This window comes from Cyclopterus lumpus, chromosome 6, assembly GCF_009769545.1.
Source record: "Cyclopterus lumpus isolate fCycLum1 chromosome 6, fCycLum1.pri, whole genome shotgun sequence".
Lineage (NCBI taxonomy): Eukaryota > Metazoa > Chordata > Actinopteri > Perciformes > Cyclopteridae > Cyclopterus > Cyclopterus lumpus.
The window spans coordinates 21941227-21953541 of NC_046971.1; the positions used below are offsets into that span (position 1 = coordinate 21941227).

Genomic DNA, 12315 nt, shown 5'->3' on the forward strand with positions numbered 1-12315 from the left:
ATTTGCTTCACAACCCCCCAGCCCCCCTCTGTAGGAGAAGATAGTACGCACATAAAAACTTAAATAGAATAAAATACAACTAAGAATATTAAAGCAGCGATGTGCGGGTCCTCGTTCCTCCTCGCAAGTCATCAGGGGTACTGGCTGGACGCCGGCTCAAGCGGCCCGGGAATGTCTGTGACAGTCGGAGTAAGCGTCTAAAAGAGATTGAAAGTTGAATATAAAATCTGCTACTGAAAAATGAAAAGAAAAATATATTTATTCAAAGAAAAAAAAACATAACTGAATATAAATTATATTTAAACCAACAACAATTTTCATAGTTATTTTTGTTCTAGACCAAAACTTGAATTTTCAGGTTCAAATCGTTTTTTCAAGCGAGCAAAACTATTGGCCTGGATTTGGCTCCATACAGACTGATCTCTAACCTTCCCTTCCTCTCTAAGATCCTTGAGAAAGTCTGTCTCTCTCCAGAACGGCATCCTGCACTACTGTGGCTTACAGGTTCGGGCCCCTCAAGTGCAGAATGCCAGTCTGGAGAGAGACAGCGTTGAAATATTGTGCTTTAGACCCCATTTATAGAGAAATCCTCTGGAGCAATTGCAATCATTACATTGTAGATGCAGAAAAAAAAACACAATCTCAAGCATGATGTAAATATTAAATTCAGCTTTTATTTTCCATCATACAATAAATACAGAAGCTCCACCGTCTTCAGCTTTCATCTGGTTGTTAGGCGGTAGGGCCTTTCCTAGGTGGATCCCAATAGTCAGTCCATACTCCTTGGCAGCGTGTTTCTCATGGACCTCAGGCTTCAGCTGGAAACCCTTCTCCCCATCAAAGCAGTCAGAGGGGGTGAAGGAAAGGGGTTTTTCTTCCAGGACTCCATGCAGTCGGGTACGCCAGCTCGTCAACATGGTGCTGCGAGCCTCAGAGGGAACGTGAGACGGAGCCCAGAAGATCTGAGGGGCCAGAACCTGGAAGCCACAGTAGTGCAGGATGCCGTTCTGGAGAGAGACAGCGTTTAAATGTTGTGCTTTAGACCCCATTTAAAGAGAAATCCTCTGGAGCAATCATTAAATTGCCGCAGGAACCTAGCAAACACTGAAGATTTCATTCCAAGGTTGTACATAGAAATAAATGCCATTAAACTCCCAAATCCTACATTCTGAATCTTTAAGGCTTATGCAGTACCTGTAGTGGCCACAGTGTGACATTCATGTCTCCATTAATACCATCTGCACTAAACATGGACTCCTGAGACCCAGTGGTGAATGACAGCATGGCTTTCTTGTCCTGTGCAGAAAGAAAGCAAATTAGAAAAGTAACAGAACAGCTTTAGACTAGTAATGCAAACTGCTTGATTTGAGTCTTTACTTTGAAGAGTCCCTGGCTGTATCTCTTCTCTGGAGTGTAAGCATAGCCCAGTGTGAGCACCCGGTCAATCCAGCCCTTCATGATTGCAGGAACAGTGAACCAGTACATGGGGAACTGAGAAGTAGGGCCGAGTGTTAGTATTGGGCATAGGGAGGCTTAACTAACACATTGCAGTCCCCAAGCAGCTACCTGAAAGATGATGAGGTCTGCCTGTGTGAGTTTGCGTTGTTCCTCAGTGATGTCAGCACACAGTTTTCCTTCCTCCCATGCCAGTTTGGTCTCCTCTGCATAACGGAAGTGATCGGCATTCTTGACGTCTCCTGCAGAGAGAACATTGCATTTAAATTCTGAAGTTCAAGAAAAAGCCACATTTATAAATGCCAGGGAGGTATTGGTATACCGGTGATGTCCTCAGCAGTTGCAGTGGCTTTAAACTTGATGGCGTACAGGTCCGATACTTCTACTGTGCAGCTCTGATCGGTTAAAACGTCCACAGCAGCGTCTTTGGCTGCAGCGTTGAATGAGCCAGAGCTCTGGTGGGCATACACTATCAACACTTTCGTCACAGCTAAAACAAGAATTAGAGAACAGAGATGAGCACGCATTTGATCAGAAAGTTAGCAAGTGAAGCACTAGTACAGTTTGAGATCCAACATTAAACAGAAAATACATATACTGCCAAATCTCTCAGCAAACACTAGAAAACATAGTAGATAATTCACCCATTCTGAATACTGCTGTCAACTGCAACTGCTGAGTTTTGCAGATAGCTAGTGTATTGAGTGAGAGAGCAGGTCCGTCTGGAGCAACATTCAAGATGTTGTTTTATACACAACAAGACTCAACACACAGCCTTCTCACATGTGCTGTCAAACAGCAATCAAGGTCATTAACCAATCACCTGGCCTCTCTCAGAACAGTCATCAACATATCTTTTATTGAGCCTGGACAGCATTTTTAAATGGGGAGTCGAATTCATGTACCACTTAGCCAAGAATATGTAGGTTTTGATCAGTTAAACCAGCTACATATTTAGCCTATGTCTAGATTTGTATACATGTTGCAAAAGTATGAAGATGCTTTGAAATTAAAATAATACATTGTTTATTGTAAAAGAGACAAGGACAACACTAATCTATTCGTGGAGGGATTACCAAACTGGCCTATCAGGGGCCTAAGGGGTCAAGAGGCGCGTATGCCAGGGCGTCCGTTGTGACTTTTGTTCACGTTCCATCTACTGTGGAGAGACAACGTCATCTTGACTGATGCTAAGCGCTCCATGCCAAATAGACCATCCTTTTCCTCTTTATTCTGCAGAACAGGTTTGCACGATGTGGAAGGTTGCCCCTCCTATGAAAACCTGAGAGGTTGTCGTCTTTACGGTGTGGGTGGAGGGACGACCGCCTCCAGACACGCACTCTGCGCTGTTCTTCTGGTAACTTAGACATCCTTGTCAAAGATGAAATGTGGATCCAGTTTGAAGGACCATAATAGAAAGGTTGGCTGACAGTGGCGTCTCTCAAAACTTAGGATCCAGAAATCACATCACACCACTGAAGTGACTGAACGAATCACAAATAGTCTTGTAGTTCCTGATAGACAACTTTGGCTTGACAATATGTACAGAAATACCTTTGTTGTATGCATTTGTAAGTAGGTGTTTGTGGTTTCTATAAAAACAAGGGAAAACTATTAAAGCCAAGCATTTTAAAGAACATGGCATGCATCGCTATGGTTAGCATGATCACAAGGTCAATGGGGACTACCTACACCAAATGATCCCATTATATGAATGGCTAACAGTTAACAGCAATGAACTAAAGACATTTAGGTATATATCCCAAAGGTAGGACACCAACACTACAGGCTGAATGACAAATACTAACCTGTGGCCATATCACCTGAATAAACCTAGTATGATTTTCAGCAACAGTGGGTTTAATAACAAGTATTGACCAAACAAATGGGCATTGAATGTAGTATCAAGCAAAGGCTCGACATAACTAGAAGCCAATAGACACTTCATTGCTCTCTAGTGAGTCCAATTAGCATGACCAGCAGTAAAGGAAACTGAACAGGAATCATTAACCGGGATGAATACTGTACATACACCACAGCACTATGTACCCAACGCATTTACAGGTCTACTGACAGTCATACAAAGCCCTTCACACCTTTGACAAGCTCCCACCCACAACCTCAGATCTGCCGACGCAACCTCCTTTCCCTCCATACTCTGGCCAAGCATTGGACTTTCTCCATAGCTGCCCCCTTAGCACCTCCACTTTCAAAACTATTTAAATCTGCATTTATCCTGTGATGGTAGCTCATTACGTTTTTTCCATTAGGTCAGCTCTCATTTCTATGGTTGCTTTTGTTTACCATGTAAAGTTTTGGAGTACCTTGTAAAGCTCTATACAAGTCAAAATGCCGTAATGCCCATTTTGGGTTTGAGGGACAAACTGCTGGAACGCAGCAAAAAGAACTTGTGGACTATGCAGAGACTGCGCATACCACCATGAGTTGGTATAGTCCAAGGGGTGTGGCCTTTGTAACATTTACATAACTTCTTGGCTCTGACACTTGAACCCAGTCCTTCATATTTCAATCATTACATTGTAGATGCAGAAAAAACACAATCTCAAGCATGATGTAAATATTAAATTCAGCTTTTATTTTCCATCATACAATAAATACAGAAGCTCCACCGTCTTTAGACTCCAGCTTTCATCTGGTTGTTAGGCGGTAGGGCCTTTCCTAGGTGGATCCCAACAGTCAGTCCATACTCCTTGGCAGCGTGTTTCTCATGGACCTCAGGCTTCAGCTGGAAACCCTTCTCCCCATCAAAGCAGTCAGAGGGGGTGAAGGAAAGGGGTTTTTCTTCCAGGACTCCATGCAGTCGGGTACGCCAGCTCGTCAACATGGTGCTGCGAGCCTCAGAGGGAACGTGAGACGGAGCCCAGAAGATCTGAGGGGCCAGAACCTGGAAGCCACAGTAGTGCAGGATGCCGTTCTGGAGAGAGACAGCGTTTAAATATTGTGCTTTAGACCCCATTTAAAAGAGAAATCCTCTGGAGCAATCATTAAATTGGCCTGTCTAGACCGCAGGAACCTAGCAAACACTGAAGATTTCATTCCAAGGTTGTACATAGAAATAAATGCCATTAAACTCCCACATCCTACATTCTGAATCTTTAAGGCTTATGCAGTACCTGTAGTGGCCACAGTGTGACATTCATGTCTCCATTAATACCATCTGCACTAAACATGGACTCCTGAGACCCAGTGGTGAATGACAGCATGGCTTTCTTGTCCTGTGCAGAAAGAAAGCAAATTAGAAAAGTAACAGAACAGCTTTAGACTAGTAATGCAAACTGCTTGATTTGAGTCTTTACTTTGAAGAGTCCCTGGCTGTATCTCTTCTCTGGAGTGTAAGCATAGCCCAGTGTGAGCACCCGGTCAATCCAGCCCTTCATGATTGCAGGAACAGTGAACCAGTACATGGGGAACTGAGAAGTAGGGCCGAGTGTTAGTATTGGGCATAGGGAGGCTTAACTAACACATTGCAGTCCCCAAGCAGCTACCTGAAAGATGATGAGGTCTGCCTGTGTGAGTTTGCGTTGTTCCTCAGTGATGTCAGCACACAGTTTTCCTTCCTCCCATGCCAGTTTGGTCTCCTCTGCATAACGGAAGTGATCGGCATTCTTGACGTCTCCTGCAGAGAGAACATTGCATTTAAATTCTGAAGTTCAAGAAAAAGCCACATTTATAAATGCCAGGGAGGTATTGGTATACCGGTGATGTCCTCAGCAGTTGCAGTGGCTTTAAACTTGATGGCGTACAGGTCCGATACTTCTACTGTGCAGCTCTGATCGGTTAAAACGTCCACAGCAGCGTCTTTGGCTGCAGCGTTGAATGAGCCAGAGCTCTGGTGGGCATACACTATCAACACTTTCGTCACAGCTAAAACAAGAATTAGAGAACAGAGATGAGCACGCATTTGATCAGAAAGTTAGCAAGTGAAGCACTAGTACAGTTTGAGATCCAACATTAAACAGAAAATACATATACTGCCAAATCTCTCAGCAAACACTAGAAAACATAGTAGATAATTCACCCATTCTGAATACTGCTGTCAACTGCTGAGTTTTGCAGATAGCTAGTGTATTGAGTGAGAGAGCAGGTCCGTCTGGAGCAACATTCAAGATGTTGTTTTATACACAACAAGACTCAACACACAGCCTTCTCACATGTGCTGTCAAACAGCAATCAAGGTCATTAACCAATCACCTGGCCTCTCTCAGAACAGTCATCAACATATCTTTTATTGAGCCTGGACAGCATTTTTAAATGGGGAGTCGAATTCATGTACCACTTAGCCAAGAATATGTAGGTTTTGATCAGTTAAACCAGCTACATATTTAGCCTATGTCTAGATTTGTATACATGTTGCAAAAGTATGAAGATGCTTTGAAATTAAAATACATTGTTTATTGTAAAAGAGACAAGGACAACACTAATCTATTCGTGGAGGGATTACCAAACTGGCCTATCAGGGGCCTAAGGGGTCAAGAGGCGCGTATGCCAGGGCGTCCGTTGTGACTTTTGTTCACGTTCCATCTACTGTGGAGAGACAACGTCATCTTGACTGATGCTAAGCGCTCCATGCCAAATAGACCATCCTTTTCCTCTTTATTCTGCAGAACAGGTTTGCACGATGTGGAAGGTTGCCCCTCCTATGAAAACCTGAGAGGTTGTCGTCTTTACGGTGTGGGTGGAGGGACGACCGCCTCCAGACACGCACTCTGCGCTGTTCTTCTGGTAACTTAGACATCCTTGTCAAAGATGAAATGTGGATCCAGTTTGAAGGACCATAATAGAAAGGTTGGCTGACAGTGGCGTCTCTCAAAACTTAGGATCCAGAAATCACATCACACCACTGAAGTGACTGAACGAATCACAAATAGTCTTGTAGTTCCTGATAGACAACTTTGGCTTGACAATATGTACAGAAATACCTTTGTTGTATGCATTTGTAAGTAGGTGTTTGTGGTTTCTATAAAAACAAGGGAAAACTATTAAAGCCAAGCATTTTAAAGAACATGGCATGCATCGCTATGGTTAGCATGATCACAAGGTCAATGGGGACTACCTACACCAAATGATCCCATTATATGAATGGCTAACAGTTAACAGCAATGAACTAAAGACATTTAGGTATATATCCCAAAGGTAGGACACCAACACTACAGGCTGAATGACAAATACTAACCTGTGGCCATATCACCTGAATAAACCTAGTATGATTTTCAGCAACAGTGGGTTTAATAACAAGTATTGACCAAACAAATGGGCATTGAATGTAGTATCAAGCAAAGGCTCGACATAACTAGAAGCCAATAGACACTTCATTGCTCTCTAGTGAGTCCAATTAGCATGACCAGCAGTAAAGGAAACTGAACAGGAATCATTAACCGGGATGAATACTGTACATACACCACAGCACTATGTACCCAACGCATTTACAGGTCTACTGACAGTCATACAAAGCCCTTCACACCTTTGACAAGCTCCCACCCACAACCTCAGATCTGCCGACGCAACCTCCTTTCCCTCCATACTCTGGCCAAGCATTGGACTTTCTCCATAGCTGCCCCCTTAGCACCTCCACTTTCAAAACTATTTAAATCTGCATTTATCCTGTGATGGTAGCTCATTACGTTTTTTCCATTAGGTCAGCTCTCATTTCTATGGTTGCTTTTGTTTACCATGTAAAGTTTTGGAGTACCTTGTAAAGCTCTATACAAGTCAAAATGCCGTAATGCCCATTTTGGGTTTGAGGGACAAACTGCTGGAACGCAGCAAAAAGAACTTGTGGACTATGCAGAGACTGCGCATACCACCATGAGTTGGTATAGTCCAAGGGGTGTGGCCTTTGTAACATTTACATAACTTCTTGGCTCTGCCACTTGAACCCAGTCCTTCATATTTCAATCATTACATTGTAGATGCAGAAAAAACACAATCTCAAGCATGATGTAAATATTAAATTCAGCTTTTATTTTCCATCATACAATAAATACAGAAGCTCCACCGTCTTTAGACTCCAGCTTTCATCTGGTTGTTAGGCGGTAGGGCCTTTCCTAGGTGGATCCCAACAGTCAGTCCATACTCCTTGGCAGCGTGTTTCTCATGGACCTCAGGCTTCAGCTGGAAACCCTTCTCCCCATCAAAGCAGTCAGAGGGGGTGAAGGAAAGGGGTTTTTCTTCCAGGACTCCATGCAGTCGGGTACGCCAGCTCGTCAACATGGTGCTGCGAGCCTCAGAGGGAACGTGAGACGGAGCCCAGAAGATCTGAGGGGCCAGAACCTGGAAGCCACAGTAGTGCAGGATGCCGTTCTGGAGAGAGACAGCGTTTAAATGTTGTGCTTTAGACCCCATTTAAAGAGAAATCCTCTGGAGCAATCATTAAATTGGCCTGTCTAGACCGCAGGAACCTAGCAAACACTGAAGATTTCATTCCAAGGTTGTACATAGAAATAAATGCCATTAAACTCCCAAATCCTACATTCTGAATCTTTAAGGCTTATGCAGTACCTGTAGTGGCCACAGTGTGACATTCATGTCTCCATTAATACCATCTGCACTAAACATGGACTCCTGAGACCCAGTGGTGAATGACAGCATGGCTTTCTTGTCCTGTGCAGAAAGAAAGCAAATTAGAAAAGTAACAGAACAGCTTTAGACTAGTAATGCAAACTGCTTGATTTGAGTCTTTACTTTGAAGAGTCCCTGGCTGTATCTCTTCTCTGGAGTGTAAGCATAGCCCAGTGTGAGCACCCGGTCAATCCAGCCCTTCATGATTGCAGGAACAGTGAACCAGTACATGGGGAACTGAGAAGTAGGGCCGAGTGTTAGTATTGGGCATAGGGAGGCTTAACTAACACATTGCAGTCCCCAAGCAGCTACCTGAAAGATGATGAGGTCTGCCTGTGTGAGTTTGCGTTGTTCCTCAGTGATGTCAGCACACAGTTTTCCTTCCTCCCATGCCAGTTTGGTCTCCTCTGCATAACGGAAGTGATCGGCATTCTTGACGTCTCCTGCAGAGAGAACATTGCATTTAAATTCTGAAGTTCAAGAAAAAGCCACATTTATAAATGCCAGGGAGGTATTGGTATACCGGTGATGTCCTCAGCAGTTGCAGTGGCTTTAAACTTGATGGCGTACAGGTCAGATACTTCTACTGTGCAGCTCTGATCGGTTAAAACGTCCACAGCAGCGTCTTTGGCTGCAGCGTTGAATGAGCCAGAGCTCTGGTGGGCATACACTATCAACACTTTCGTCACAGCTAAAACAAGAATTAGAGAACAGAGATGAGCACGCATTTGATCAGAAAGTTAGCAAGTGAAGCACTAGTACAGTTTGAGATCCAACATTAAACAGAAAATACATATACTGCCAAATCTCTCAGCAAACACTAGAAAACATAGTAGATAATTCACCCATTCTGAATACTGCTGTCAACTGCTGAGTTTTGCAGATAGCTAGTGTATTGAGTGAGAGAGCAGGTCCGTCTGGAGCAACATTCAAGATGTTGTTTTATACACAACAAGACTCAACACACAGCCTTCTCACATGTGCTGTCAAACAGCAATCAAGGTCATTAACCAATCACCTGGCCTCTCTCAGAACAGTCATCAACATATCTTTTATTGAGCCTGGACAGCATTTTTAAATGGGGAGTCGAATTCATGTACCACTTAGCCGAGAATATGTAGGTTTTGATCAGTTAAACCAGCTACATATTTAGCCTATGTCTAGATTTGTATACATGTTGCAAAAGTATGAAGATGCTTTGAAATTAAAATAATACATTGTTTATTGTAAAAGAGACAAGGACAACACTAATCTATTCGTGGAGGGATTACCAAACTGGCCTATCAGGGGCCTAAGGGGTCAAGAGGCGCATACGTTGGTCTGATCAATGACCCCATCATTGATCAGACCCAATCTGATCAATGATGACATGTATAGCCGCATGTCGTCGTTCAACCGCTGGTTGTCCAGGTGGTGCCCAGCAAACAATGTGGGCTACATAGATAACTGGCAGACTTTCTGGGGAAAGCCTGATCTGATGAGTCGAGACGGCATTCATCCCACTTGGGATGGAGCGCGTCTCATTTCTGCGAACATGGCGAAGTTGATTAGCGGACTTAATCCATGACCCAGAGTTCAGATCAGGAAGCAGAAGCAGAGTTGTAGTCTTCCACCCTTCTCTGCACTTCCATTCGAGCAGTTACCCACCCTTAACCTTAACTCTATAGAGACTGTGTCTGTCCCACGGCCACTTAAATTAATTAAATCAAAAGTAACCAGAAGAGGAGTCATACAAAATAACCTCATAAAGGTTAACATCACTACTGCCACAGTGCAACAAAAGAAGAGAATTAAATGTGGACTCCTAAATATTAGATCTCTGTCATCTAAAGCTGTATTAGTAAATGATTTAATATCAGACAATCACATTGATTTATTGTGTCTTACTGAAACCTGGCTGAGGCATGAAGAATATGTCAACCTAAATGAATCAACTCCTCCAAGTCATATTAATACTCACATTCCTCGAGGCACCGGCCGAGGAGGTGGAGTAGCAGCCATCTTTGACTCAAGCCTATTAATGAATCCTAAACCTAAACTAAACTACAACTCATTTGAAAGCCTTGTTCTTAGTCTTTCACATCCAACCTGTAAAACATTACAGCCAATTCTATTTGTTATACTGTACCGGCCACCAGGTCCATATTCAGAATTTATATCTGAATTTTCTGAGTGTTTATCAAGTTTAGTCCTTAAAACTGATAAGGTTATTATTGTAGGAGATTTTAATATTCATGCAGATATTGACAATGATTGCCTTAGTACTGCATTTATCTCATTGTTGGACTCGATTGGCTTCTGTCAGAGAGTACAGAAACCCACTCACTGCTTTGGCCACACCCTCGACCTTGTTCTTACATATGGCATTGACATTGAGCATTTGGAGGTCTTCCCACAGAACCCTCTTCTGTCAGACCATTACCTCATAACTTTTGAGTTTATACTCCCGGAGTATACACCGTTAGTCAAAAGTTTCTACACCAGATGTCTAACTGACAGTGCTGTAGCTAAATTTATAGAAGCGATTCCTTCTGCATTTGATTCAATACCACGTCTCAATGTGACGGAGGACTCCTGTGCTAACTTTAGTCCGTCCCAGATTGATCATATTGTCGATAGTGCTACAGACTCACTGAGAATGACACTAGACTTGATAGCCCCACTGAAGAAAAAGACAGTGAGGCAAAGGAGGTTTGCTCCCTGGTATAACCCTCAGACCCGCGACCTAAAGCAAACTTCACGAAAGCTTGAAAGCATATGGCGTTCCACCAATCTGGAAGAATCACGCTTAGTTTGGCGAGATAGTCTTAAAACATATAAAAAGGCTCTCCGTAATGCCAGAGCAGCCTATTACTCATCAGTAATAGAGAAAAATAAGAACAACCCCAGGGTTCTCTTTAGCACTGTAGCCAGGCTCTGTGGAGCCGTGTATTCCTATAGACCTCAGTAGTAATGACTTCATGAACTTCTTCAATGAAAAGATTTTAACTATTAGAGGCAAGATTGATGCTCTCTTGCCCTTAACTACTACCGATCTGTCATCAAGAGGAGTGGCCTTGGAAACGGCTGTATGCCCTGGTGTATATTTGGATAGCTTTTCTCCCATTAACCTAGACCAATTGTCCTCAATGGTTTCTACTTCTAAACCGTCTACCTGTCTCTTAGACCCCATCCCAACGAGGCTGCTTAAAGACGTGTTGACTTTAATTGGCACCTCTCTGCTGGATATTGTTAATGTGTCTTTGCTAACAGGCCATGTAACACATTCCTTCAAAGTAGCTGTAATTAAACCTCTCCTGAAAAAGCCCACTCTTAATCCAGAGGTGTTGGCTAACTACAGACCAATCTCTAACCTTCCCTTCCTCTCTAAGATCCTTGAGAAAGTAGTCGCAAATCAGTTGTGCGACTTCCTACATCAGAATAGTTTATTTGAGGAGTTTCAGTCAGGATTTAGAAAACACCACAGCACAGAGACAGCACTGGTGAAAATTACAAATGACCTCCTAATTGCATCAGATAAAGGACTCATCTCCTTACTGGTATTATTAGACCTTAGTGCTGCGTTCGACACCATTGATCATGACATCCTATTACAGAGACTGGATCAGTCGATTGGCATTTCAGGTACCGCACTAAGTTGGTTTAAATCCTATTTATCGGATCGATCTCAATTTGTATTTGTAAACGATGAAGCCTCAATGACCACCAACGTTAATCACGGAGTTCCACAAGGTTCTGTGCTTGGACCAATTTTATTTACCTTATATATGCTTCCTTTGGGCAATATTATCAGGAAACACTGCATAAACTTTCATTGCTATGCAGACGATACTCAATTATATCTATCGATCAAACCAGAGGAGACCAACCAGCTCGCTAAAATTCAAGAATGTCTTAAAGACATAAAAACATGGATGACCTGCAACTTCCTGATGTTAAACTCAGACAAAACTGAAGTTATTTTACTGGGCCCTGAACACCTCAGAGATCAATTATCTGGTGATGTGGTTTCTGTAGATGGCATTTCCCTCACATCCAACACCACTGTAAAGAATCTAGGCGTTATCTTTGACCGAGACTTGTCCTTTAACTCCCACGTTAAGCAAATCTCAAGGATTGCATTTTTTCATCTACGTAACATTTCAAAAATCAGGCACATCTTGTCTCAAAAAGATGCAGAAAAGCTGGTTCACGCGTTTGTTACTTCCAGACTAGATTACTGCAACTCCTTATTATCAGGCTGCCCTAATAAGTCTCTTAAATCCCTCCAGTTGATCCAGA

At 42.9% G+C, this 12315-nt stretch overlaps 3 protein-coding genes across 3 annotated transcripts; all 3 read right to left on the reverse strand.

The window, feature by feature from the left end:
• Nucleotides 1-683: 683 nt before the first annotated feature.
• LOC117732059 (NAD(P)H dehydrogenase [quinone] 1-like) lies at nt 684-2163 on the reverse strand. The gene is made up of 6 exons (XM_034534670.1): nt 2100-2163; nt 1778-1945; nt 1567-1697; nt 1378-1491; nt 1195-1296; nt 684-1007 (listed from the first exon to the last, which is right to left on the reverse strand). Exons 1-6 carry the CDS (start codon nt 2101-2103, stop codon nt 684-686), a joined length of 843 nt encoding a protein of 280 aa, XP_034390561.1. The 5' UTR covers nt 2104-2163.
• A 1889-nt stretch (nt 2164-4052) lies between these two features.
• LOC117732508 (NAD(P)H dehydrogenase [quinone] 1-like) lies at nt 4053-5600 on the reverse strand. The gene is made up of 6 exons (XM_034535499.1): nt 5495-5600; nt 5173-5340; nt 4962-5092; nt 4773-4886; nt 4590-4691; nt 4053-4390 (listed from the first exon to the last, which is right to left on the reverse strand). Exons 1-6 carry the CDS (start codon nt 5496-5498, stop codon nt 4091-4093), a joined length of 819 nt encoding a protein of 272 aa, XP_034391390.1. The 5' UTR covers nt 5499-5600; the 3' UTR covers nt 4053-4090.
• A 1838-nt stretch (nt 5601-7438) lies between these two features.
• LOC117732511 (NAD(P)H dehydrogenase [quinone] 1-like) lies at nt 7439-8985 on the reverse strand. The gene is made up of 6 exons (XM_034535502.1): nt 8880-8985; nt 8558-8725; nt 8347-8477; nt 8158-8271; nt 7975-8076; nt 7439-7776 (listed from the first exon to the last, which is right to left on the reverse strand). The coding sequence occupies exons 1-6, from the start codon at nt 8881-8883 to the stop codon at nt 7477-7479; spliced, it is 819 nt and encodes a 272-aa protein (XP_034391393.1). The 5' UTR covers nt 8884-8985; the 3' UTR covers nt 7439-7476.
• Nucleotides 8986-12315: the final 3330 nt, after the last annotated feature.

Excerpts from the sequence above, each read along its gene's own strand:
- LOC117732059 (XM_034534670.1), bottom strand. Across the intron at positions 1,492-1,566 it reads CAGACCTCATCATCTTTCAG|TTCCCCATGTACTGGTTCAC; the intron begins GTAGCTGCTTGG and ends CCTACTTCTCAG. Across the intron at positions 1,008-1,194 it reads TCACACTGTGGCCACTACAG|AACGGCATCCTGCACTACTG; the intron begins GTACTGCATAAG and ends GTCTCTCTCCAG.
- LOC117732508 (XM_034535499.1), bottom strand. Across the intron at positions 4,887-4,961 it reads CAGACCTCATCATCTTTCAG|TTCCCCATGTACTGGTTCAC; the intron begins GTAGCTGCTTGG and ends CCTACTTCTCAG. Across the intron at positions 4,692-4,772 it reads ACAGCCAGGGACTCTTCAAA|GACAAGAAAGCCATGCTGTC; the intron begins GTAAAGACTCAA and ends CTTTCTGCACAG.
- LOC117732511 (XM_034535502.1), bottom strand. Across the intron at positions 8,272-8,346 it reads CAGACCTCATCATCTTTCAG|TTCCCCATGTACTGGTTCAC; the intron begins GTAGCTGCTTGG and ends CCTACTTCTCAG. Across the intron at positions 8,077-8,157 it reads ACAGCCAGGGACTCTTCAAA|GACAAGAAAGCCATGCTGTC; the intron begins GTAAAGACTCAA and ends CTTTCTGCACAG.